Genomic DNA, 27,265 nt, shown 5'->3' with positions numbered 1-27,265 from the left:
AGTCTAGGGGAGTACAAGTTTGGTTCTGATTACATAATTATGCTACAGAAGTATGAAAAAAATCATCACTAAAACCCTCCAGGTGCTTAAACAGTTTGATAGACTGTAGCCATTCTGCCATCAGTGCCCCCAGCTGTGTTGCTTAGCAACATTTTAATTCCAGAAGAATCGAAGGAGATGCAATCCCTGTGGAGAGGGAAACAGAAATAAGAGGGCTGTTGACAGATGATCTGAGTTGTTTCTTCTAATATACTGTGAAGATCACTAGCTCTTTTCATGAATGATAAATGGGCTGGGCACAGATCAATGGGTTCAGCAATAAACTGGAACCAGGCTCCATGTCTAAGGCGACACAGGCCGAGAGGCCCAGAGATTTCCTTGTTTCGATGAGTTGGTATGTGTTTTCTTAAAGGTTCCACAGGAGGAGATGGGTCCGAGCGGTCAGTCATCCCTTGGCCTTTTGTTGTGTCCGCTAATAAAAATGATTTTAGAAATGGCTACTTTGGCCTTGCTCTCACCATGCAGGTGCAGCCAGGTGCCCAGAGTCACGCAGGGTTCACAGGTCCCCACCACAAATCTACAAGTCCTGGATGTGCCCATGACCACCCCCGCCCCCCACCCCCGCGCTCATGCCTCCCCACCCAGGGGCTAAGATCTGAGTACAAGGCAGAGAGGAATGAGTGTCTGTGTCTGCGAGCTGCACTTGGACAGGTAACCGTGTGCCCTGGGAGAGGAAAATTGCTCTGTGTCTCTGGTCTGCTTATCGCAAGCAGCCGACTTCAGTTACGTCCTTATGTTTTGGAAGAGCGTTTCATATTGCTTATTGTTTTGGTAACCAGTTGCGAAGATTATGCCTGCTAATGTTGTCTAATTACATTTTTTTTCTTCTGTTTACAGGCTGTTGAAAAGGCAAAACCTAAGAATAATCCTGTGAAGTAAGTTATTTTTTTATTAGTTGGAAATTTTAATTTGAACGGATTCTGTGTGTGTGTCGCAAGAGACCTTGAATTTTGAGTGCGTCTCTGTTTATGACGATCAAAAAACAAAAACAAACAAGGGGTAGGGGGAACCACCAAAACCCCAAACCCAAATCTCCAATTGGGCAGGGATCAGCTTTGATTTTGATTTGATTTTTGCCTGTGGTCCTGATGAGGACCCCAAGTTGTGCCTGGTTTACATAAATTAATATGTGCCATCCGTGAAGAGCTGCCAAATACGATTATAATCCTATTCAATGCATGGTACTTCAAGCCTTTGGGTCTTGCACATGCTAAAAAGATTATATTTTTAATTGCAAACCTTGGACCTATGACAGAGACTGAAATGACTGAAAATGTGCCAAGTGATTTCCGGCCACGTGGGGAGGTTTGGCACCTTGGCATCAAGGCCTTGCTACTCTGTTAATGAAAAGCTCATAAAAATACATTTAACCAGAGGTTTCTCTAGCTAACAGAGAGCTATTTCCAAGGCATTTTATGGGACCCTCTTAAATTATAAACAAGCAGCATAGCACTCTTTTAGCTATAGTACATCTTAGGCATCCTCTCTCTTCCAGAAGGGAGACTTTCAAATTAAGAAGGATGTTTGTCTTGTCATTTGGGTTTGTGACATCTGATTGCAGTGTTATGTGGCCCAGGCCCACCAGCCATGAGGCGTAGGGAAGTCCTGCTCTCTTTGCTGGGTTATCCTAGGCCTCGCAATATCACATCTCTAGGAACGCCTGTTCATTTATGATAGCCGACATCCATCGTAGTGGGGACCAAATGCCAAAGTGGGGAGTGCACTGATTTTTAATAGTTTCTGGAAGAATGGATCGGCTCATACCAATGACAAGAAGGCTGCTTTTCCAAGTCACCATTAAATCCAAGCTCCAATTCATTTCTTCCAAAAGGTTCTGTGTACTTTGTTTTTAAATGTAATTTTCCATAGGCCGCAGAATATTCCTTATCAGCTTTTGTAGCCTCTGGAGGAGCATCTGTAGTCTGGAGATATATTATGCTATAGTCATCCTATGGGAGTATTTCCTGTAGCTGAGTTTTTGTCTGGTTGTTTGATTGGGGTTGAAATCATCTCTGCAGCCTGATTTCTTTTCTGCCTGTGCCCTGAAGGCTTCTCTACCGCACGCCTGTGGCAGGATTAGAGGATGGTGCTAATGAGGCCAAGGCCAGGACTGCCGCTCCCTGGGTGGGCCATTAGTGATCTTTCCCCTGGTCCGATTGCACCCTTCGCTCCAGTCCAGCCGTGTGCAGATGTGTGCCCCAGGTCACAAGGGATGGGGCAAGGGCTGGAAGAGTGTAAACCCAGGCCCTCAGTGGGACAAACATCTCCAAGTTCAAGCCCTCCTGATAGGAAGTAAGTCCCAGGCTCCATCTTGGCATGCGCAAGACAGCCCATTGGTATTGTGGGGGGCTGTGTGAAATCAGACTCTAGCGGCCTGGAAGTGGGACCAGTTTTCTCTCTGTTCCTTGTAAAGGTTTGACCCTACGGATAATTATATTTTTTATGAGCTCTGGTTAATTCACAGTGCAGACTGTAATGTCTAGCACTTTAAGGAATATCGTAAGAGAAAACAGGAAAACTAGAAGAACCAAAGGATTAGTAATAGAATAGGCACTTTTTACTTTTAAATAGATTTGAAAATCTGCTTAGTAATAAGCCTGAGTCACGATCAACTGGTAGATGTTTAGAATTGTCTTCTTATTGAATAAGGTACCATTCTCGGTGTGCATTCGGGTGTCTCACTGCATGCGGGCTCACGAGCCGTGCCCCACCTGCCCCGCCACAACCACTGGGCACTTGGAGAAGACTTCTTCAAGACCTCAGCTCAGGCACGGAAATCCCAGAGCAGAAGCAGAAGCAGAGTTTTTTGATGTTTTACGTAGGGTGGTCCTCTTTGTGTTTCTGATGTCTGACTGCAAATTTCGGTTACACGCAGTGCACTGAGACCCCAAATACATGTTTTCCTGAATGAATGAATGAATCAATGAATGAGTAAACAAATTGGACACATCCCAGAGAACAGTCCTTCCAGGAATCTGGCCTGGAGGCTTAATGAGACCAGCGGCCCCACACTAGAGTGTTCGACTGGAAGGGGCCATGTGTTGTAATTGATCAAGTCATCCATTATCCTCCTAGTCTTGACTCACAGCGTGTGTAAAATGCTCCCACGCTGCTCTGCCTCTGACCAGGTACTGGCTTGCTCTTGCATGTCAAAATGAACATTTGATTGAGCATACAATGGACAGCGTGTGCAGTCTTGCTGGAAAAGTCGAGGTCTGGAGGCATTTACAACTAAAGCCTGAACACAGATTGGTGCAGAAGATCATATGTGTGATTGGATGTCATCCTCTGGTGCAGAGTTTGGCAAATGGTTGGGGAAAAGAAATCAAAAGAATCTTTTGTGACATGTGAAAATTATATGAAATTCAAATTTCAGTGTCTATAAAAAAAGCTATATTGGCACACAGCGACACTCATTTGTTTCCATATTGTCTGTGGCTCCCTTTGTGCTCTGGTGGCAGAGATTAGTTATGACAGAGACTGTACAAACCACAAAACTGAAACTATTAACTACCTGGACCGTCACAGAAAACATTTGCCGACCCCTGCTCCGGTTGGTCAGGTAGAAAGAGGCACGAAGGGGAGCTTTTCCCTGACTGTAAGGGTTAAACTATTACCCCCCTCTCTCTTTTGTCCTTTAAAACATTGAGCCGGCATTGCCAGAGCCCTTTTCCTGTGTTCTGGACTTTCTGGGGCCGATGTACCACCCTGTTCTCATTCAGAGCAAAGCGACCACTCCGAATTTACCATCTTTGAAGTCATTATGGATATGAGATCCATTGACAGGGCAGCGATGCCTTGGAAACCAGTGAACACAGAGCCAGAGCCTTACTGCTAGTCTTCCAAGTTGCGTGTGGATGGAGAGCTTGCAAGAGGCATATGCACATTCTAAAATTCTGTCACTTCCCAAGATCTAACTTTCCATTAGAGCGATGGTGAATGATTCACAATATCTGTTTAGTTTGCCTGTTTTCCTCTCTAAAGGTTTGCCTCCTCTTTCCTATTTCTCAGCCACTTGTTCAATTTATTTTTAATACCTTCATGGTTGTAAGCCTCTTTCATCACCATAGGGAGACTGTGGTACACATTAATTACACTCCATATAAAGGAGAAATTAAATATATGCTTAGTGAATGTAAGCACATAATGTATCTGGATACACGAACAATTTTACCTTGAAACATTAAATATTACCTCTGAGGGTAAGAATCAAAATTGAATGTTCTTAAGATCAGTGATCAGGACAAGAGATGCTGGTGTATTTCTCAGTCTGTTGGAGCCGTGCCGGTATCAAAGCTTGATTAGTATGTTCAAACTGTGGCTCTTTAATGTGTCAGAGAGACTTTCACTTGTATGTTAATGTTCTGCAGCAATTATCTTCAAGCTTTCATTGTGACAACAAGGCCTGAGAGATGTACAGATTTCTTCTACCATATGTGACTTATCACATACATTTTTTTAAAAACACATTTCTGTTATTAAGACATATGTGATAGTACACTTCTGCAAATGTGAATTGCTTTTGGCTAAAAGCCATGCACTAATAAGTTGAGTTGAATCTAACCGAGGTTGACATCTGTTACCAAAAGAGAGAGAGAGAGAGAGGGAGAGGGAGGGGGAGAGAGTGAGGGAGAGCGAGCGAGAGCACAGTTGTCAAGCATAACACCCTTCCTTGCTTTTCCACTTTAGCAACGTTAAACAACGTAGTTGTTGTCTTTCACAAATCAGGATCAGAATCCACTCTGCTTAGGAAATTACAGCTTTATTTACAAACCAGTCCATCTTACAGATACGGTGGTTTCATGATTGAAAATGACAAATAGCCACGAAGATTGTCCTAACCATGGTGTTTGTGCATTATTCATTTATTTGTCCAATGAATATTTATTGAGAAGCTACAGCATTCCGGGAACTGTGATAGATGCTGAGGGAATTAAAAATAAATCTGACACAGGTCTTACCCTCGAGGAGTTTAGAGTCCAGTAGGAGAGATAAAATCAGTTTGTAAAGAACTAAATACAAGATAGAGAGAGATGTTTGTTAAGTAGGAAACAGATCAAGTACGAGGGAAGCTCTAAGGACAGAAAGCACTTGCAGTTGGCGCTCTTGGAGAAGGCGGGAGGAGGGCATCGTGCCAGGACTTCGAAGACTGTTCGTTGGAGCCGCTGGTGCTGAGGTGGCAGGCAGTGAACGGTCAGGTGGGAAACCAAGGCTCAGAAACCGTGACTTAGGGACCTCAGGGCTTATCCAGATGAAAGCAATGTGCTCAGTGGAGTCAAATAGCATTGAAGAGCCTAACTCGTCACTGTGATTCTTCATCGAGTCCGCTGTCCTGTAGACCTGGGATCTAGTCCTTAACCTAACGCTAGCTTGTGGTATGAAATGGGACGTGTTCCTTCCTCACTACGGACCTCAGCTACGTTATTGGTATGGTTCTTCCAGCTCTTGGAAAAAGCTGAAGGTTGAAGACTGTTTTGTAATTATTTCAGGAAATACTTGATGTTCAAGTTTGATATGGATACATACAAGCACATACATTATAAACATTGCATATATAATAAACATTTTTTTCGCACACATGCTCACACACACACATGCGTACGCACACACACACACACACACACACACACACACACACGCTATGTCTTCTTCTATCATTTCTGCCTCATGTACTTGGGAAATGAGGGCCAAGAAGCCACATCACTAGAGTCTTAAAGAGATACGTTAGATAGAAGGTCAGTGTGGCTCCCGGAACACTGGGGTGGGTCATTTAAATGACTCCTTACCAGCAAAGTAAGTTTGCAGTCAGAGTCTGTGTCTCTTGTGATGCTCTTGGCCCAGTGCGCAGCCCAGCTGGGTGGAGGATCATTGAAATCACTGCATCTTCTCGGGCTGAGAGGGCAAGGGATTCTGTACTGTGTTCTGCCAAACACCGGTCCCGTGGGATCATCTCCTTTAGGAATAAAAGGCCCCAGCACCACAGAGGCTCGGCATACGTGTCACATGCCTTTCCTGGAGCGCCCCTGTGCACTTGGAATAGTGCAGCCTCAAAGAAGGCCTGTTTGGCCAGAGGACAGCCTTACCTGGCACGGTGCTTCATGAAACGGACAATCGGATGCTCAGGTCCATGGGAAATACAGTGAGCACACGGGAGCCTGGTAGTTGGAGAAACCTAGGGCCTCATACCTTACATCCCATCCCAAATAAGAATATTTGAAATGAGCGGCTGAATTAGAAAGTCAACCGTAGAAAGAAATCCCCCAGTTCTGAAACGATAAAATATGTCCCGTGTGTCTCTCACGGTTTCACACTCTAAATGATTTTTATGGATTGGAACTATCCTGAGGGGTAGTCCACAGCGAGGGGAATGGACATTTTAGAGTTAGGTCCCTCGGAGTGAGTTCTGTGACCACTCATTTCCTGACAGTGAGGCGCCCGGCCCTGTGTGCTCCCCACGCCGTGAAAGTCGAAGCCATCTCTGGTCGGCTCTGGCCATCTTAAGGATAGTAAAAGGAAAGACAGCGCTATGTTGTCCGGTAGCTATAATTGGATGCGGAAGGTTCCAGCAGTCATCAGCACAGCACAAATTTCTGGACATCTCCCTTTTCTTTGGTAATAGGAGTGGCGTCATCTAGGCAGTCTCAGACAAGGCGACGGAGACCCAGAGAGTAGACTGCCCAGAACCCTGAGGTGCCGGATAATTCTCTCCACCTTGGACCCTCTGCTTCTTTCTTGTCACCTCTTAGGACACACACGTTCACTTTCAAATCTGTGGTTACTTTTTAAAGTCATATTCGCTAACTTTGTGTAACAGTGTGTTTTCTTTGAGTATGGCATCATACGTTTCCAGAATGAACCAGCAAGTTTGCAGGCACTTGGACAATTAGGCCAACTTCATTTATGGTAATTTTATATCAATAAGGAAGAGTTTCTTCAAAACTCCAAGCGCGTTGGTTTGTCTCATTAGCATCACTGATGTTTTCAAAAGCATGAGCACCTTTCTTGTGATGAAATGGAAGTAGAAAGCACCCATTTATTGGTGAAGCAGAGGGACCTCACACGAGCCAGCAAACGCAGGATCAAACCACTTTAAAGGAAGTGAGGCCACTTTTTAAGCAACAGCATTCATAAAATACTTCTTTATCCAGTACTTCGTAAAGTACTGTCTTACTTTCTAACTCTGTGCTTCTTAGCATGTGCTGCTTAGACGAGAACAGGCAACTCTTTCATCCATTCACACGGTCCCACCCATTTTTTGGTACACAGGAGTTACAGCTAGAATTATATTTTAACGTTACCGCTCAGCAGTCTTTCAGAAGGCTGTCGAACACTCAGCATCACATAGCTGATCTGCTAGAAACTCAAGCAAGCCATGCACATGTATTCTTTTGACGAACACGAATTGTTCCGGTCTCAGTTGGTGGGGACATGGGTAAGGTACAGTGTCGACCCTGAAGTCCTCATGCTCTCCTAAGGAAACGGACCCGTCGTTGCACTAGAGAATAGACAGGCTCTGCAAATAATGCAGAGGAAAGTGTGTGCGGCATCACACGAGGCACAGACGAAGGAAAGAGCACCTGCTTGGAGTGGGCTCACCCTCCCTCCGCTGGAGTCCCCGGGTGAACGGTGCAGGTGAAGCCATTCAAGAGAGCAGAACAACACTTGCTAAGGGCAAGTGAGACGGGAAGAAAGCAGAGACTGTGTTGTGAACAGTGTCTGGTAGGTAGAGGCAGCCAGGGAGAGGGGCCACTTTTCTCAGTGGAAGGAAATACTGCGTTTGTGGCTTGCAGGAGACAAAAGAAGGGAAGGAGTGGCTGTGTGTGCCGGGACACCCGAAGCATCACACTGCTGAAGATTTTGGCCCCCCTTTTGACATTAAGAGGAGAGCAGTGCAGTATAGATGGAACTAAGAAAATGCTCAAAAGGATTCTTTTGTTCTGGAAAGGTAAAGGTTAGAGTTAGGGAGGGATTATAAACCACCCTTTTAAAACTGTTTGCAGAGAAATAGACATATCAAATCCTTCCTGATTAGATCTGGCTAATCCCTCTCAGTGGACTTTTATGTAAATCTCAACTCACATAGGGTTCCTCTGAGCATCCGGCTGTTCCCTTGCGGCTTTATCCACCCTTGATTGTTTCTTACATTTTTAAACATTTTGCTTTCATACGGTTCCTTTCACATTATTCAAACATCTAGTATTTTAGGCATGACACATAACACTATTATTCTAGCTTCGTTTTCTGAGTTCATTGCATAGACATAAAAATTCTTTCTGAATGTATTTTTATCAGCCACAGACGTAAGCACAGTAGGGCTATTTTGATTTCTAGGGAAATGAGGCATGCCCCCATGGTAACTACGCACCAGGCTTCGAGCAGTAAATCAGCCCTCCATCGACCAAAAAATATGTTCATAGTCAGGAGCCTGGGGTCATAAGTTATTATTTAGTTGACTACTAGTTGTGGGAGGGGGAACGGAGAACTATGGAAATGACTCCCTTTGGCCAGGAACTGAAACAGGAAGTAAGGAGTTTCGGCTTTATTAAAGCTTTTGCCGAGACCAACAGCAGTTGTCTCGAAAGCCCACATTAAAAAAAGAAAAAAAAAAGGTAAACCATTCTCCCACAGGGAAGTGCTTCCATTTGTAGAATTTACAGCATGGGGGGAGATTACATGTCATTATATCCCAGTTTTTTATACACACACGCGTTTATATACTCTGCGCATCAATATGCCCTCATGCTCCATGGTAATTTAAATCCACGATGGGATTGGTGGTGAAGGGCAGGCAGAACAGCTGTAACTATAGAAGTTCTGAAATCTTTTCCTCGGTGTCGTCTCCCTGTCCTCATCACCCCCTAATATTTGACTGTTCCCCTTCTCCCAAGACCGTATTCCCACATGTGCATTTCACGTAGTTGGGGAAAATATTTCAGAAGAGCCTTGCGGCTTTTTGCTTCTTTTTTAGCAGCTTCGGGGAGCGTACGACTGTACCCCTCCATGGAAGCCCAGGGCAGGCAGGGGGCTCCTTCAGACTCCCTGTCTGTGCCTGATCAGCGCCTACAGTGTGAGTTGCCAGGACTCTGCTAATAATAGCAAGTCCGCTAGACACACCTCATTCATCTGTCCTGCTCTCGCTGGAGATGTAGATTACTACCAGCACTGGCTAAGTGAAAGTTTCACTTGCCTCACACCCTGATGCAAGAGTTTCCTAAGCAAGTTAGAGCTGCTCGTAAACCTGCCTTAAGGATGGGTGCGGATGTGTGTACGTACGCTCTATGCATACGGACGTACGCTGCTCAGATATAGATTAAACCCCACGTATTGCCCGAGCATGGATTTGACGTGATTGAAACAAGATAGTAGGGGAGGATGTGTAAAGGAAATAGGAGACCCTGCCATTTCCTAGCACTAGAGAAATATCTGTTTACATATAGGAAGCAACTCAAAAAATGCTGTGTTTTTAAATCCACCCCAATGAGGGCCACGCTACGGTGACAGAGGGACGCTGTTGTGCAAAGCCTATTGGGAGATCAGTTTGCAGAACACTGTCACACGTGTGTGAGCTTCTTCGGCTGGCGTTTAGTGATGGGTGCTAAATCTTTGAATGTGGTGTTACCTTTTGAAAACTCATCCAAGACGGTGACTCAGAGCCACGGATGATGAAAAAGTGGCCAGTCAAGGAAATGAACATGGCTATTGGTTCAAAATAATAGTGGTTTTCTCTTGTGGATAGTGAATGCCCCCAAGAGGAATTTTAAAAGCTTTGTTGCAAAGAACGACAGTGTTGGGCAACCACCCCATGCAAAATAGCAACTCCTCCCACGTGTACACTCACCCTCCCTTTTAGCCTACTTTTTTTTCCCACTTTAACAATTATCATACTGTATCTGTCTATCAGCTCTGTCTCTCTAGCTGTCATCTCTCTGTGTTTTCAAGGGTCACTTCCCATAAGAATGTAAAGTCCATATGAGCGAGAACTTTGTATTCACTACTGTAACCCTAGCACCTCAAACAGTACCTGGCATAGAGTAGGAGCTCAATATTTGTCAAATGAACGAGCACAGGCATTAGGGGCCGCGGGTGGGGGGCTTTGAAGTTCAGCCATCCGAGTTCAGTATGAGTTTAGTCTAGAGTAAGCCTGACTTGCACTGCCCTTTGGACAATTACTGAACTCCTTATTAGCCCTCATGCGAGTTACTAACTTTTCCTGGAAAGGAACCAAGCTTTCTTTGAAAACATCCTGTATTCCATATTGGTTTAACTCTAAGGCATTTTAAAGTTCGGTTTACTGTCTTTATAGTACTAGAATTTTACTGCACAGATGATGATTCCTTCCTCTGGTCTATACCCACCTTCCTACTCAGGATATCTTCCCACTCTTCATTTTGAAGGGAGGGCACAGGGGTAAAGATGTCAGCCTTCCTATGGGTTGGTGTGATGCATGGGCCATTGCATTAGATGTCATTAAGCATTTTCAAGAATGACAGAATGCACATTTTTGTCACTGTGGGACAAGGAAACAGAAAAGTTATTAAGCTAACAGCTGACAACTCGTGCTGTTTCCTATTTTTGAAAGGCCATCCTGATGCTCAGAAATTAGCAGGATGGGACACACATCAGTCAATGCCAAAACACCCACACTTGCCCTCTTCCTCAGAGCTGGAGAGTCTGAGAAGCCCCCGATCTCCCCTTCCTCCTTCCCACCAAACTTCACTGTCACAGCATGAAGAAGCTTTTGGTAACTTTCCCCACAGGCCAATCATCCCAGGAGTTGGTTGGCTCTGCTGGTCCTTCAGCCAGGCTTGACACACAGAGTCACAGACCTTTCTAGCTACGAGAGTGTAGGCAGTAACTCTGAGAAGTGGTAAAACTAAACAAGCTTTCCTTCATTTCATGGTAATTTCATGAATATGTAAGTACTGTCATTATATCCTTTGGTCACATCTCAGTGGCTGGGTTGAAATAATTTCCCTCCCTTTGTATCAATGTGTATGAAAGAAACTGAAAACACAAGACCAGGTTTCAGGAAATAACACTGCTACAAGGTTAATTTTGCTTCATACAGCGTTTCCTAGAATTGGATTGCTTGATCTCCTCCCTCGGGGATTGCTCTTATGCTTGCAATAATCGAGGCCGATTTTATTGGAAAATCACCTCTGGATGAGGGACATGCTCCAGAGGAGACTTTCTATGGGACAGCCTGTTTTCTGGTGCCAGGGGCACGTCAGCCAGGCCCGTGCTGCTGGAGTTCCCAATCTTTCTGTTCCTTCGGGCAGCACGTTCAACAGCAATCCTTCAGGCAGGGTAGAATAACTGGACATATTAGGGAAATTGACTTTGAATTGTGTTGGGGACTTACTGGCTAACAGGTCAGTAATCAAATTGTAGCTTTTAACATGCATGTGAAATGTTTTACTAGTCGTGGCTGGACTCCCTGTAGTTTTTGCTTCAGATGCTGACCAGAAAACCATTTTTGTGTAATGATTAAAGTCCTCAAAGATCCTAGATGGACGACAGGGCAGAATTATGGAGGGTCGGATCAGAGGAGAGAGGAGGGTGCCACTGCGCATAGAAGCTGTCCTGCTACCTTTGTAGGCACGGCGCATCTATCAGTCGTTTCCCGCTTGTTGACTTCATTAACTGGAAAAAGAATCCAGACTTATTTTGAAGGCCCAGTGCAGCACAACTAACCAGAAGACCCCAATTCAGAAATGTACCCCAGCTTTCGAACTCCTCCCCCAAGTAGAAATTGAGAATATTATAAACGGAATATATTGAGCCTCTAGGACGGAAGAAGGGCAGGAGGAGAGTGATAGAGAAGCCACACATCAGGGGACTCTGGTGACCCTGGGGTGACATTGACTCTGAAGGCTGGCAGAAAGGTCCTTAAAAGCGGGTTTGATTCATGAAGACAGAAGAGTTGGGTGGGGGAAGCCAGAAAGAATAGTTTAATGCGCAAGAGATGGGAACGGAGCAGAGGGATGCTGAGGCCACTCATTGGAGCACAAGAAAACTTGATCAGAGATGATGTGCCTAATGCCTGCCACTGGGTTTGAAATCATTCAGATGCTAAGAGTAAAAACCAAAAGGCTGGTCTGTGCTGACTGGTTGGCACCCTTCTTTTATGAGTTTTGTGCCCAGATTATTACTATTATTTACTTTAACCAAGAGAGGGAAAGTAAAACGATTCCCATGATCCAACAGACACACAAAGCTTTTTAAGTACTGATGTCAGTGGCATATGGCTTAGTACTTGAGTTTCCAGCAATCAAGAAGCAACCTTGTGCGATATTACGGGAGCTCAGTTCCCCAGTGGGCATAACAGAGATGATTAGATATATTGAGTTCTTTGTGTCATTCAAAGAAAGCAGAATCTCATACACGTTGGTGTTAGCTTCCCCTCACTTCATTTCAATTTTCAATAACCAGTGTCATCACATGTAACAGTTTCTTTGTAATGAAACTTCATGTCGAATTGGATTTGTCTTTCAGGTGAAAGTATATTGTGAAACCTTCTGAAATCGGATTTTTAAAATAATTTTTACTGCCGCAAAAAACATAACTATACCTCAAATTCCCCCAAACAAGAATAATGTGGTCAATGAATGCTAAAAACAAAATCTCTGTGTTTGGGGGAAAAAAGTTATATTTCTGCTTTTGATATTTGACAGGCCTGGGGAAAGATGAGCCCTGGTTGATCAAACTGATTTGGTTTACAGAACTATCAAATGTAGAGAGAATGATTTTTGAAGAATTAAGTGAGAGTGAATACCCTTGACAGGAAACAATGCCAGCTATAATCTAATCCTTCTTCCATGACTCAAGCCACCAACAGTTCACTAACCAGTGCACGCAGTTACCAGCGGTAAGCACCTAGAAGTTTGGAGTAACCAAGATTCCTGTGCAAATAGCATGATGAGAACCATTCATAGTGTTCTCTTGTGAAAAAAGACCAGAGGTAACATGTGTCAGCAAAGGTGTAGAGAGAAGGGAACCCTTGTGTGCTGTGGTTGGGAGTGTACGTCAGTGCGGCCACTATGAAAAACAGTTTGGAGGGTCCCCCCAAAATCATAAATGGAACTACTATATGACCCAGCCATCCCACTTCTGGGAATATACCTGAGGGAAGTGAATTCACCATCTTAAAGAGATAGCTGCACCTCCGTGTTCACTGCAGCATTATTCACAAGAGCCAAGACATGGGATGGGTGAGTAAAGAAAATATGATATATGATGGAATATTATTCAGCCACAAAAAAAAAAAAACAGAAGGAAATTCTGCCATTTGCGGCAACATGGATGAACCTTGAGGTGATTATACTGAGTGAAAGAAGACAAAGTCAAATACCGTGTGATCTCACTTACATATTTGGAATCTAATAAAACCCAAACTCATAGAAACAGAGCAGATTGGTACTTGTCAGGGGAGGGGACGTAGGGAAATGGGTGGAGGTGGTCAAAGCGTACAAACTTCCACTTATAAGATGACTCAGTTCTGGGGACCTAATGCACGGCACAGCGACTACGGTTAATAATGCCGTATCGAATACCTGAGTTGCTGAAAGAGTAGATCTTAAAAGTTCTCACCACACACACACACAAGTGGTACCTATGTGAGGTGATGGGTGTATCAACTGACCTTACCGTAGTTCTCCGTTTGCAATATAGTCTGTCACTTACACAACATTGTATGTCAGTTATAGCTCAGTAAAGATGGAGAGAAAGTTCCAGGAGCTTAGATATAAACATGCCCAGTGGGATGCCTCAAAGTATCCACTTCTGTCCCTGGATTTAGCAATTTGATGTTAAACCACCCGTTCGCTCTACCTGCTTCCTCCCACCTCAAGAAAACTGTAGCAGTCTCACAGTGATGGGAAGAACATGGTGACAGGATCTGTGCAAATACTCCGATGTCCAGAGAAGTCGGGTATCACTGCCACAGTTTGTGCGCTCTCAAACATGAAAGGAATTGAATGAGGGTGGTTTTATGATCGGTTGTCCAGAGCAGAACTTCCCCACAACTTCTTAGTGGCGTAGAGGACAGAAATGCAGATATACTGATCCTTGTAAACCTTAGGGTGGCAGGGCCCGGGAGCCCTGGAGTCTCTTGACTGTGAACCATACTATTCCAGTCCTTTCCTATGTGGACCAAGATGTGGAAAAGGTCAGGAAACGCTATTCTAGGGATTTGAGTGCTGTGCCACCCTGTTCGTTTTTTTAAGGGTTAGCTTCAAGGTCATGATTCTGTCTTCCTTCAGCTAATTTGTTGGGCTAAGTTAGCTTTTCCCAAAATGTGGTCCATGGAGAGTGTCCCAAAGGATGTTAATAGGTGTTATTCAGGAGACAAAACAGGCATATGTACGTGGATGGGGGTGTGTGGTGAAGGATGGCCAAATAAATACAGGAAATGCAGGGTTAGAAAATGTTTTCTTCTAGGTTGACTTTGAACCCTTAGTATTCTAATGCACATTGTGCAACTCTATGAGGGGGAAATGTAGTTTACTGCAGTGCTTTCCAAGCTCATTTGACCTAGAAGGCTTTTGTCTATGGACTCTCGGGATCTGCTTTGAGATATGCTGCAGTAAGTAAAGCTGGATTGCATTAATGATGTCAACTTATCAGTGGGTTAAGCAAAGTCATTCTCATTTGAGGGCTGCCCCCTGAGCCAGAAACAGAAGTCTCTTTAGCCAACCCACTGTTGGTATATGGAGCCCCTGGGGCACAACCTGGGAGGTTCACCAGCCTGCCAGGGGGGGAGCCCTAAAGGGGCCACTAGTCTGAATCAATAGACAGTGGTCCTGAGCAGAGAGTCTTCAAGCCACAGCCACACTGTAAGCAGATAACGTGAAGTGGAAAATTGCAGTTGTGGTCTAATGAATCAGCCAAATACGAATACCCATACTGTCTGGATCAGCATCCCCTGTGATGTCTATCCCTCTCTTAGAACTTTCTTCATTGTAGACGTGTTAAGTGGGCTCTTTGAGATGATAGCACAATTTTTAAAAATAGCTATTTTGAGATATGATTCACATAACTTACAGTTTGCTGATTTAAGGTATACAGTTCAGTGGGTTTGAGTATATTCACAGATTTGTGCCACAATCACCACAATCAATTTTAGAACATTTCTATCATCCCAGATGGAAACCCTGAGCCCAGTGAGCCATCACCCCCCATTCTTCCCTCCGCACAGCCGCTACCACTCCGTGTCTGTGGCTTCTGTCTTCTGGGCATTCCGTGTAAGTGTGGTCTTAAGTGTCTGGCTTCCCTCACTTAGCACAACGGTTTCAAGGTTCATCCAGGCTGTGGCATGAAGCAGTACTTCATTCCTCTTTATGGCTGAATACTGCTATTCCGTCTTATGGATAGACCACACCATGTTCGTCCCTTCATCAGCTGATGGACATTTGGGGTGTTTTCACCTTCTGGCTATTGTGAACAATGCTGCTGTGAACGTGGGTGCACAAGTTTTTGTGTGAACATATGTTGTTCAGTGCTTTTAGGTATATACTTAGGAGTGGAGTTGCTGGGTCATATGGTAACTCTGTGTCCGGCCCTTTGAGAACCTGCCAGACTGTTCTAGACTGGCTGCTCCATTTGCATTCTCACCAGTGGTATATGAGGCTTCCCATTTTTTTTTTGACAACATCATCCACACTGGTTATTATCTGTCTTTTGATTATTGCCATCCTAGCAGGTATGAAGTGAGAACTCATCGTGTTTTGATTTGCATTTACCTGATGACTAATGATGTTAAGCATCTTTTCACAGGCTTACTGGCCAACTTTATATCTTTGGGGAAATATCGATTCAGGCCTGGTGTCTTTTTATTATTTATTTGTAATTATTCTTTATATATTCCAGCTACAAGTCCCTTATCAGACATATGATTTGCAAAAGTTTTCACCTATTCTGTGGTTGTCTTTTCACTTTCTCGGTGATGTACATTGAGGCACAACAGTCTCTGATTTTGATGAAACCCAGGGTATCTGTTGTTTTTCTCTTGTTCCTTGTGCTTTAGTTGTCATATCATGAAGGTCTGCACCTATGATTCTTTCCAAGAGTTTTGGTTAGGTCTTATTTTTAGGTTTTTGATCCATTTTGAGCTGATTTTTATGTATAGTCCGAGGTGAAGGTCCAACTTCCTTCTTTGCATATAGAAATCCAGTTGTCCCAGCATTGTTTGCTAAAAAGACTATGATTCGTTCCCTATTGAATGGTCTTGAGGCCTTTGTGAAAAATCAGTTGATCATAAATGTGAGAGTTTATTGCTGGGCTCTTATTTCTGTTCCACTGATCTATATGTCTATCCTTATTTTAATACCACACTGTCCTGATTACTATAGCTTTGTAGTAGGTTTTGAAATTGGGAAGTTTTGTTCCTCCAACTTTGTTCTTTTCTGAGATTGCTTTGGCTATTCTGGGTCCCATTTACACATTTTTTTTAACCTCACTTGACTTGTATAGACACTGCCTCTTAGTTTAGAAGGCAGCCCTTGAGCCGGCATTTGGACTTTGCATACGGGACAGGAAGACAAAAACCCTTTGCTCTGTATAGAAGTGGATATTTCCAATTCTGAATTCAGGAGCCCCAGGAGAATAGGATTGGGAATTACGCCTCAAAGCTATCCAAGAGTCTCTGAACTGGGGTGGAATCAAGGTTCTCTCCAAATCTGTGCGTTTATGCTCATGAATCACTGTGACTTCGATTTTTCTTACAACCATGCTGGAGTCTGGGATTCCCCAGAGCCTCCATTGTGGGTGAGACCCGCTAGTTGAGTCTGACCAGGGAATGTCACCAGGAAAACAGGAAAGTCTTCCCTTTTTTACATTCCAGATGTCTACTGAGGAAGAATTTAATAGCATTTTAAGTATATTGGAGGTATTAAAACAAAAGTAAATTATGACTTGATATTTAAGGCTTAGAATAAAATGACTACGTCATGTGGGTCCTGCTCAGAAGCATCTCACATCTTACGGCTTGGTAAGCTGGTGTTAAGTATGAATGGTGTTCCTCAGTTCTGTAAACTGATTCATTCTACTTACAAAACGGGGGCGGTGTGGCTATTGTATCACATATCCAAGGCTTCCCAGTCTGTGTTCTTACTTCTTGGCAGTTTCCTGTAATTTTATGAAATATTTTAATATGACAAAGTCACTTCAATTACACAGTCATTATAAGTTTTGCCAAGGTTGAGTATGGATTGTTTTGTGTTCATTAGAGCACAAAATTAGAATTTTCATTGCTGCAACTGTAAACACTGTTTGGCTCAAAGGAATCAAGCGTTTTCTCATAAAATCTTGGATAACTGATAATTGGTATTTTTATTATTTTTCAGCTTCTTTTCATTTTTTGAAACTATTTGCTGTTTTCCCTCTTTCGGTATATTTTGGGAAGTTGAATAAGTGATTCTCTCCCAAATGGGTGGCAGTGCGCGCGCCAGTGCGGGAACTGGGGGGCACGGAGGGAACGGTCCCCAGAGTCAGGAGAACGAGAATAAATTATTTCTTTAATTTTCTCAGCTTTAGTTGGCCCAAAGTCTGGCAGTTAGACCTGAGTAAGTCTGGAAAAACCATCTGGCACACCTACATCTGTTCTCACATTTGCCAATCAGGCTTTATCAAAAATCAATGGCTCAAAAACACGAAGCTCTTAAAAGGTGCTAATTTGTGGCCAGAGAATCATTCAAATGCACCATTTGGTCTTCCACCATGTGGAATATCGTTTTGGTTTTAGGGAATGTAGTGAATCTGCTTCATCTTACTCTCTTGGCATTCTCTAGAAAAAGAAGACAAAATGGAAAGTAGTTCCTATGTAAGGACTTTCTTTTCCCTGCCTTTGTCTCTTCAGATACTGGAATGACTTTGCCAACGGGGTTTAGAGACCTCAGTGCTATTTCTTAATGGGCAATCAGACATTTCTCTTCCCAGTTTTTAGGGTGTTCTTGGCAAAACACCAACACTTGATTCTTTTTTTTTTAAAGATTTTATTTATTTGTATGTTTGTTTGTTTGTTTATTAGAGAGAGGTTGAGAGAAAGAGTAGGGGGAGGGACAAGGGAGAGGGAGAGAGAGAATCCTCAAGCAGGCTCCCTGCAGAGTGCAGAGCCCGATGCCGCTCGATCTCATGACCCAGAGATCATGACCTGAGCCAAAATCAAGAGTTGGACACTCAACCGACTGAGCCACCCAGGCGCCCCACCAACACTTGATTCTAAATCATTGCCCACTTGCCATCTCTGTTCTCCAGCCTTCTGCCCACCACCCAGAGTCAGTCATCTGTGAAGAACCCTCCCATCCCTCTCCCTCCCCACCAGCAAAAGGGAGAGGGCATTCATTATTCATTACCCTGCTTCCTCTTGGCCAAGGTATAGTCTCTTCCTTGAAACTCAGAACAGCTCATTGGCTTGCGGGGATCCAACAGCCACGGGCGGAGGAACAAGTTTATTATGGAAAGCACATGACTCTGCCAGATTTCACTGACAGATTTTGAAGCCAGAGCAAAGCAATTGGCTGGCACTCTTCATGCATTAATGTCCTTTGGCCTTCACCATGCTCATTGTTACACAGGTGCCCCTTATAAAGCACAGAGACATTTCTAAGATAATGAAACAAATCATACCATTCACACGCTGACAACTCTGGGGAGTTTATGCCTCAAAACCGAATCCGTACCACAATGACCCATATGTAATAGACGAAATTATGGTTTGATACAATTATAGATTGCTTTTATCAGACCTTGTAGATTTGAGGATTAAATGGTTTCCTTTTGTACCTTATATGCCTGTATGCCTGGCACAAGGGGTCTTGTTCCTGAATTGCCGAAAGCACCTTGTTAAAAGGCGGCTTCCCAATAAATAAATGACTTACAAGGTCGGCTTTATGATGTGAGATCTAAGTGCATCAATATTAAATTCTACTACTGTTTGCTGAAATTTGGAAACTGAAACCCAGCAAACCATGTCTAACTTACTAGTAAGTAAAACAAAGCATGTGTGACAGATCAAATATGGGCACATGTGAAAAATCGCAGTGTGCCTTAGCGGAGTTGAACAGGGTCCCGCAGATAGAGCGTAGGGAATCGAAAACTACTTCAACTCCTAGGAAAACACACGATTATTTGCTTTGTAGGATGTATATAGCCTCTGCCTAGAAGGGTTTTATTCTCTGCCAGGGAATCTGCTGCGTACCAAACACTCCTCTCACAGGGTCCCAAATCACTTTCTAAAGCCAACCAAAAGCTTATCTGACTGCACGTGTTTATGAGGCTGGTGAGTATCTAGACCTCTGAAGGAGGAGGACCATCTGCATGGATTTGTTACAGAAAAAGGAGGTTGGGAGGATTCTCTGGGCTGGTTATCTTTAGTGGAGAAAGTGGGCTATGTCAAAAGGGGCCACAGTTTAGACTTGGGCGATCACCAGCAGCTAAAGGGGCCTAATTATATTTAAGACTTCGGCTCCATTGATGCTAGATGGAATAACATTGGAAGCAACCCCCGTATTTTAGAGTTTTCTATGGAAAATGAATTGAACCTCGCCTTTCTACAGATGGCCGAGCCTCAAACCCTCTTACGGTGGGAGGGCAACTGCGGGAGCTCCAGACTGAAAGTCTACTGCACACATTTTGACTTGCTTCAGGGACTAATTAATGACCAGCAACCGGGATTAAACCCACCAACTAATGAAAAGAGAATAGTGAGAGTTGTAAAACAAAAACGAAAACACACACACACACAAAACCCCACGGCAAACTACCACGTGTGCGCGCATGTGTGTGTGTTGTGTATGTGTGCTTTTAGCAAGCATCAGCTCTCTGTCACTGAAGGCAAACCTGTTTAGCTTCAGAGTTCAGACCTGTATGTCATGCCTTCTGTCTAGATGAACAGTGCTTGATTTTTATGGGATTATGAAAATGGAGATCATCTGGACAGCTCCTCCCTCTCCCAGGGAAAGCATTCTGTATGAGTTGATGCACTTGAATGGAAACGTGTGGGCCGCTACTCTACAAGACACTGTAGGGGGTGCCAAAGCAGGAATGCCAGCACCCGCCCACAGGGGCATCAGAGTTTAGTTGCGGGGTGTGTGTGGGGGGGAGTTCAGATACACAGATGCTTCCACTTCTAGATAGATGCCAACCAAAGTGTGATACAGAATAATTTGTTTAAATGTTAGAATCAAGCCAACCCCCCCACACACACGCACACACACAAATCCTGCTGGCTCCAGCAACCTTTGGGTAATGTGGGCTCGTGCAACTTCCACTGAGGTCTAAAGTCTATGTTCTTCCTCTGTGTCAGATGTTACCAAGAGGGTCTTCATAGGCTGAATATCACCACACGACCCAACCAGATCTACCCCAGAAGTGACACACACGGCCCCAAACCTAAGCATTGCCCAGACAGTGATGAAAAGTAGATCTGTGTGATACTAGATTGAGTCATTTTAACAGTTTGCTTTTAAAAGCTGCTGTCCGGTTGCCCCCCGTTGCCCCCTCAATCAGATGAAAGTGGGGACCACGTGAGCTCTGAGGCTCCAAGCAGCTCTGATCTTGTCTAATCGACGGATCTTTTTGGTCATCGAGCAGCCACAGGGAGAAATCTGAGAATATCTAGTTGTTTTATTCCATTCTTTTTAGAGGCCAACACAGGGCTTGAACTCATGACCCCAAGATCAAGACCTGAGTGAAGATCTAGAGTTGGACGCTTCACTGACTGTGCCCCCCAGGCAAATTGTAAAGATAGCTTCATAAGGACATGGCGTCGTCATCTCTATGCTTAGAGAAAACTAGAAAAAATAGAAAAATAACTTGAACGTTGTAACCAATTTATACAGAGTCCATGTCTAGTGCCCAGTAGGCATTTAATATTTGTTTCGATGAATGGATGCATCAGCCTTTGGGATGGCATCTCCATGGTGCGTCACACGTGCACACTTGTCCCAAGGGATGCTAGAGGTCACTTCCACAGCACGATTCTGGCTGTTGGCCCTGGCCTCAGGAGTCCACGCCCTCTCTGAGGGGCTTCCAGAGAGCCCGGGTTGACAGGAGGCACCATGTGGAGAAGTCAGGAGCACGGGCTGTAGCATCAGTTCAAATCCCAGCGCTGCCCCATCCCCACAAGGTAGCTTTGGGCAGATTTGCCTCACGTCTCTTTGCCTCCTTCTCCTCATCTGGAAAATGGGGATAATGATAGAGCCTGCTCTGTAGGGCGCGACGGAGAATAAATATGTTGATGACGTGCGAGGCCCTTGGAACAGCGTAGCTGTCCACATGTCTGCCGGATGTCGGTGCCGGTATTGGAAAGCCCGCCGGCTGGGTTCAGTGGCAAGAGCTCTGGACCTGGTGTCAGAAGACTGGATTGGAAACCTAGCTAGCTTTGTAGCCTTGGGCAATTTCCTTAACTTTTCTCAGCCTTAGTTTCCTTATTTCTAAAGTGGGATAATGCCTTCTGTAATGTGTATAAAACTCCCTGGCATATGGCAAGTGCTGGATAAACGTCTGCTGTGTCTGCTGGATGCAGGCTCTTAGAGCAATTGCCCCCAAAGCAAGCCACAGTTCAGCCGATCCGGTATTTCCAGTATTTTCCTTGCGTTGTCTGGCAGCTCTACTGCTTCCCTTGTTCTGCACACTACGCGAAGTGAGTCGGGAGGTGGGGAAGCATCAAGGCCATACTGCAAGTTCCGTTTCAGTTCTAAGCTTGCTGTGTCATAAAAGAAAATAACAAAGTATGCATCGGTGTCCCTGCCAAAAGCAGGCTCGCCACATCAAAGCCTGACGATTCTGTTTACTCGGTCTCTTCTGAAACGAGAAGGCTGGATAGAAACTCCCCTCCCCTGCATCACACTGGTTACATGAGTTCCCCACTACTAGCCCTGTCCGAATGGTGCTTAGCTCAGGAGGGAGACGCCCTTGCCAAGTCACATCACCTTTCCTATGCAAAGCAGAAAGGGAAGTCTTTAAAGTTCATATGAGTCGCCTTTGTTGAGTATCTGTGGGGAAATCAATTTCGTTGCAGAGCTGAGGTAGAAACGGCCGTGAATGCCATCGTTTCTAAATGAAGACAGAGCATATGGAGAACACAGAGTGGAATTTATAGCTCATAATTATAGAGGATATGCGGTCGAGTCCATCTTGCTGGTGTTCACAGCAATCCACTCTCTCCCACATCAAAGAATTGCCATTTTCCCTGCAGTTGAACCTTGCCCACCCTACTTCAATCCATATTCATTGATTTTTGTCTCTCAAATGGAAGCTTATTGGTGGATCTGTTTGGGTGATCTCTTAGAATAAAAGCCTCGATGTCACATGGAAAGCACAGCTTATGAATTCTTCCCTGATGCTCTAATTGAAAAGTCTAGAAAGCACTCGGCTGATGCCTTCCTCCCAGCTCTGTTTCTTCCCTGCTAATTTAAGATTCTCCAAGCCTGAGACCTAAGGCCTCATTGCCTCTAGTGATTGTGTTTGAGGTGGGTTTTTTTTATGAATTCTAATCATCGGTTTACCTTTCGGTGCCACTTCGAGTAATGTTAGGATTATTTTTACAGTATGCCCGAGGCTTACACTTTTCAGTTTATCCAGAGACCTGATAGATTCTGGAAGGAAAAGAAACTGGGACCTTGAACGTGGACATACAGTAATAGTTACTAATGCTATGGCTGGAATTCTTGCACGAGAAGGAGTACGGCCAGGGCTGGGTTCAAGGTGGGAGCTATGTCTTGGCCTTACAGCCAGCCGCCAGAACAATAAGTTCCATCATTTTCCTCTTTCAATAAGTAATTCGGTTACCACAAATGATTCTTCTCTTTCTACTTTTTTGTCTTGCCTTTGTCTCTTTCATCACATTTTCTCTTTCCTCTTCACTCTGCGCCTGCCTCCCTCTCTCTTACAGATTTTCCCAGAACCCGCTTATCTTTCACTTCTTGCCAGGACTTGCGCTCAGCCTCGTTCTCATCACACTGCAGCCCGCAGAACGTGCGCAAAGCCAAGTGAAGGCTGGACTCGAAGTGAGGGGCCTCCAGCTAGTGTCCTGCATTTGGTTATGATTTTGAACGCTGAACAGCGATTCAATCACAGGCAAAGAGATACCGTGTATTCTGCATCCCAGCCAGATGTTGGCTTCTTTCGTGGAAGGTCATGAAAAATGTTAATGACGAAAGCGCCACCAAACTCCCTACTTTAGTAGACTGAACGAACAATATTATCACAATTTTATGTTTTCCCTGTGAACTTGGACTTCATGTGAGCATCACAATATCGGGCAAGAATTTGCCAGTGTTCAGGTGGCTTTGCCATGTGCTGAGTTTATGAGATGAATGCAGAGATAATTAGGGGTTCTCCTTGTCTTCCAGAACATTCAGATGATATCCAAAATCCCCTCCATAGAAGCCTTGGCTCTGTTTTTCATAAGCTTCCCGGTCTGTTTATATACAAGACTGTATCTTAAATATAAACCTATCATCAGGTTTAGCAAATCAATACCATAAGAGTGTGAAATGGTCCCCAGAACTCTCCACAAGGGCATTTCACAGTAAAAGCAATGGAAAAAGAAGCTGCAATGGAATATCTTATGAGATAGCCATTTAGATCACAAAAGGGCCATAAAAGTCACAAGCAGTTTGTGTGAAGCAAGGTTCATAATATAACCATACAGGACTTGCTAGGAAGAAAGAGGAAAATTGCAAACCAATTTGTGGTTATAGCTTTTTCTGTCAATTCTATTGGGATTTAAAACTTGTAAAAGGTAGAAACTTCTGCCAGCTTACATTATGTAGAGAGTGTGTGATAACTATAATCATAGCAGCCAAACAAACACCAATTATTTGAAGCCAATAAAGTCTTTATTAACTTCAAAGCAATTAGTGCTTCTTGGGTTCATTTAGCCACAGAATGGGAAGGTGCCACCCAAGATCATTTGTCAGTAACAAATTTGGGAGACATCCCAGGATGTTTCATTTACATCTTGCAAAAATAGTTTCGCAAATGCTGAATGAATCGTTGTGAAATGGAGTAGACAAAAGAATGAGCCGGCATTTGGGAGCCCGGACAGACTCTGGGATTCCAAGATGGCGCAGAGGCAGCCTCCAGTGGCATTTCCTACTATCAGATGCCTTTATCCATTGTTACAGTCTCTGCAGACCAGCCAGCCTTCTGAAAGTGATTGCGGCGATAATTACTGTCTATACTGAGCGCCTGCTGGGCACGACTCAAACTACATGCATCTTCTCTACTCAGTTCAGCCATTCTGCAAGGCCTCGTTCTCTTTCTGCAGATGATAAAACTGAGGCTTAGAAAGGTTATTTAGTAGTAGTTGAGAACCCGACCCAGAGTTGCTTGGGTTCCCCACCTGGGATCTCACCAGGACACCAGGCTCCTCCTCCACTCGATGGGTCCATTGATGGCCAGAGCCACACACCTGACATATTTTTCTCCTTGGGTTGCCGTTGGCATTGCCACATTGAGATTTGATCTTCAAGTTCTCCCAGACTGGAGACAGGAGCTGACAGATCTCCTAGACATGTACCCTTCTGCATTTCTCGTGCTAGCTCTAAATTAATCTCTCCAAACAGTAAGAAAACTAATTAGAGTACAATTGCAAGTCTTTTAGCATGAATCTTTATGCTTCACTGTTGACTACAAGCTAATGTGTAGCCAGTCTACCCAGGTCTTTATTTCCATCTGAGCAATAAAAGTAGTTTCTGGTTTCCCTTCAGTTAACATTTCTCTTTAAAGAGCAGCACTCCGTTAATGAAGATATATGAAATGAAATCTCATCTCTGCTGTACTCAATCCGATTTCTTCAAACAAATGAAAAGTAATACTGCCTCTTTTAATGTCATTAGAAAACCTGACATCTCGTAATTATCTTTAGGCTGTAGTGTAGCTGAGGCAAGAGTCCCCGTCTTTTTGCCTCACTTGTGATTCACCCGAGTACTTTCTTCATGTGGCAATGCAGACTCGCCCGGGCACCCTTGTCATCTGTCTCCGTCTAGAGTGGCCTCTCTGAGAGCAGACAGAAATGCCTGTTTCTGTGTATTGCAGAATCCCCAGTCATCCCGATTCCATGACCGAAGGGTGCGGCTTTCTGCAGGTGCTCCGCTGGTCTTTGCTAAGCTAGAGGCCAGCCCAGAACCCAGGTGTTTCTATTCCCTGGCCTCGCCTACAAAACCAAAGACGAGAAAGAACCTAGACGCGTAGGTGGTCCGGAAGATTCTGGAGGTTCCCAGCCAGGGCTCCCAGCCAGCTTCGGCCAGACCTGACCCAAGGAGTCAGGCCCGGTGCACGACGTGGGTGTGCGGTTTCACAGCCTCAGGCGGAAGAGCTAGGACGTAGAAACCAGGCGTCAGAAAGACCCAGGCCATCCTGACACTGCCACATGCTAGCCCCTTGGCCTTGAACTCGTCTCGTTCCTGCAGGGGCATTAGCTTCTTCATTGGTCAGTGGGGATCTTGGTCTCGGTCCTGGTTCCCTCAGAAGGTTACGTCAAGGAACTTGAAGGAACAAGGGGGAATGTTTTTCCGTCCACATGATGTGTAAACTATAAGAAGCTATAAACTAACATGAGATTATGCTCCCCATACATTGGCCAAAGGGGCTGGATAACATATCCAGCCTCAACATGTCCTGGCCTACAGAAGACATTAGAGTGTCCTATGAATCATCCAGGAAGCCCGTCACCACACTCCGCATCCGCGGCTCTCGGCCAAAGGGGAACGAGAGCAGAAGTGGAGGCCCTGGTGGGGGTCGGGGTCACGCAGGGCACTTGCCATTTCCACACACTGGCACGGAACTAGCTGGGGGCTAGTGGGGGCACTCTGTGCCCCCGAACTGCCCGGGACCATGGTGGCCTGTGTGGGGTCCACCGTCCCGGTGTTCCTTCCCCAGTCTGGAAACTGGTTTACCTCAAATGGCCAGGGCCAACTAGGAGCTGTGCCCTGCCCATGAGTCACCCAGTCTCCAAAGCCTCTGTCCTCCACCCCCATTCAGCACGACCATCCACACGTTCAGATTTCATTTGCATTGGTCCCAAACCACTACGTGCATGACAAATAAAGCAAGGATCTGAGGTCTCCAGCCTGTGGAACTGGAGAACTGTGTGTCACCTCGCTCCTCACTTACCCGCAGCTGATGGGGGCTTCGAGAGCACAGTGCTCACGGTCCCACCAGCACTGTGCCGTTTCTGCTGCCAGCCGCTTCTGGCTGACTTCAGACAGGGACTCGGCGTGAGGGGTATTTCTGCCAGCTGCGAACGCCTCTGCGTAACGGCTTTCATTCATGTCATCAGAGGCTGCATGCATTGGACAAGTGGTTGTGCTCAGATGAGCATTTAAGAACTCCTTTGCAAGCCATGTTTGTGATGTCCATTCCCAACACTGAGTTATTTCAGACTATCTGCCTATATTGATATTTTAAATAATATCTGCTTCCGAAGAGAGAAAAGAAAAACATGTGAGGGTTATAACAGCCCTTATAACCCATTTATCAGGGTGGTACAGTTATAAATAATACTTCTCCAATTAATTGGTAGCCTTAGTCATTAAACACAAATCACATCAAAAATCACATCAAGCACAAATCACACTGAGCTAGCATCTTCTCGTTTGCATGTCTTATACCACTTTTACCATCTGTAATGACTGACGTCATTGAAATAAATTTATTAATGCCGACTCCGAAAGACGAAGATACATTATTTTGCTTTTCCTCGGGTTTGTTAATAAGATGAAGGTTGAAATGTATATTTTCATTCTGCTCCAGGCATTGTATCTACTTGGAGCGGGGTGGGGTTCTCTTTCCAGAAGTGCCTCAGGAAGTTAAATCTTTTGACTAGCCAAGCACTTGGAGGTTCAGCTCCGAACACCGTTGTGGGAAGGACCCACGGCAACAGGAAAGGAGTGGCAATTACAACGTGTTCACCCTTACACCCAGCCATGCGTGTCATTCCCTTGCTATTGACATGTAACTGGGGCTTTCTTTCTCTGTTGTTTGCTGTTGTCGCCGCTACGGCCGATACCAGGAAACATGACTTGGGCCACTATCAGCCTCAGAATAGCAAATATGTAGCAGACTCCACTGGGAACCAAGGGCCTGGCACTCTTCCCCCAAATCTGCCCCCAGGTCAGCATGTCCCTTTTCTCTATGGTCCCCTGGTCTGTTCTGCTGTTGAGTGAGAGGGATGGATGAGACACGCTCCAGGTCCCACTCT

The 27,265-nt window shown here is 44.7% G+C and overlaps 1 protein-coding gene across 1 annotated transcript in view; it reads left to right on the top strand.

Moving 5' to 3' along the window:
• AFF2 (AF4/FMR2 family member 2) overlaps positions 1 to 27,265 on the top strand; it is a gene marked incomplete at its 5' end in the record, with an annotated part of 301,462 nt that overhangs the window by 214,702 nt on the left and 59,495 nt on the right. Inside the window, one exon of the mRNA XM_040628214.1 lies at positions 898 to 935. Coding sequence (XP_040484148.1) covers positions 898 to 935 — 38 coding nt within the window. The remainder of the gene's footprint in view (positions 1 to 897; positions 936 to 27,265) is intronic.

This window comes from Ursus maritimus (genome assembly GCF_017311325.1).
Source record: "Ursus maritimus isolate PB19 chromosome X unlocalized genomic scaffold, ASM1731132v1 scaffold_X1, whole genome shotgun sequence".
NCBI lineage: Eukaryota > Metazoa > Chordata > Mammalia > Carnivora > Ursidae > Ursus > Ursus maritimus.
The sequence above is the reverse complement of the archived record's forward strand: the minus strand, read 5'-3'. Positions and strand labels throughout refer to the sequence as shown.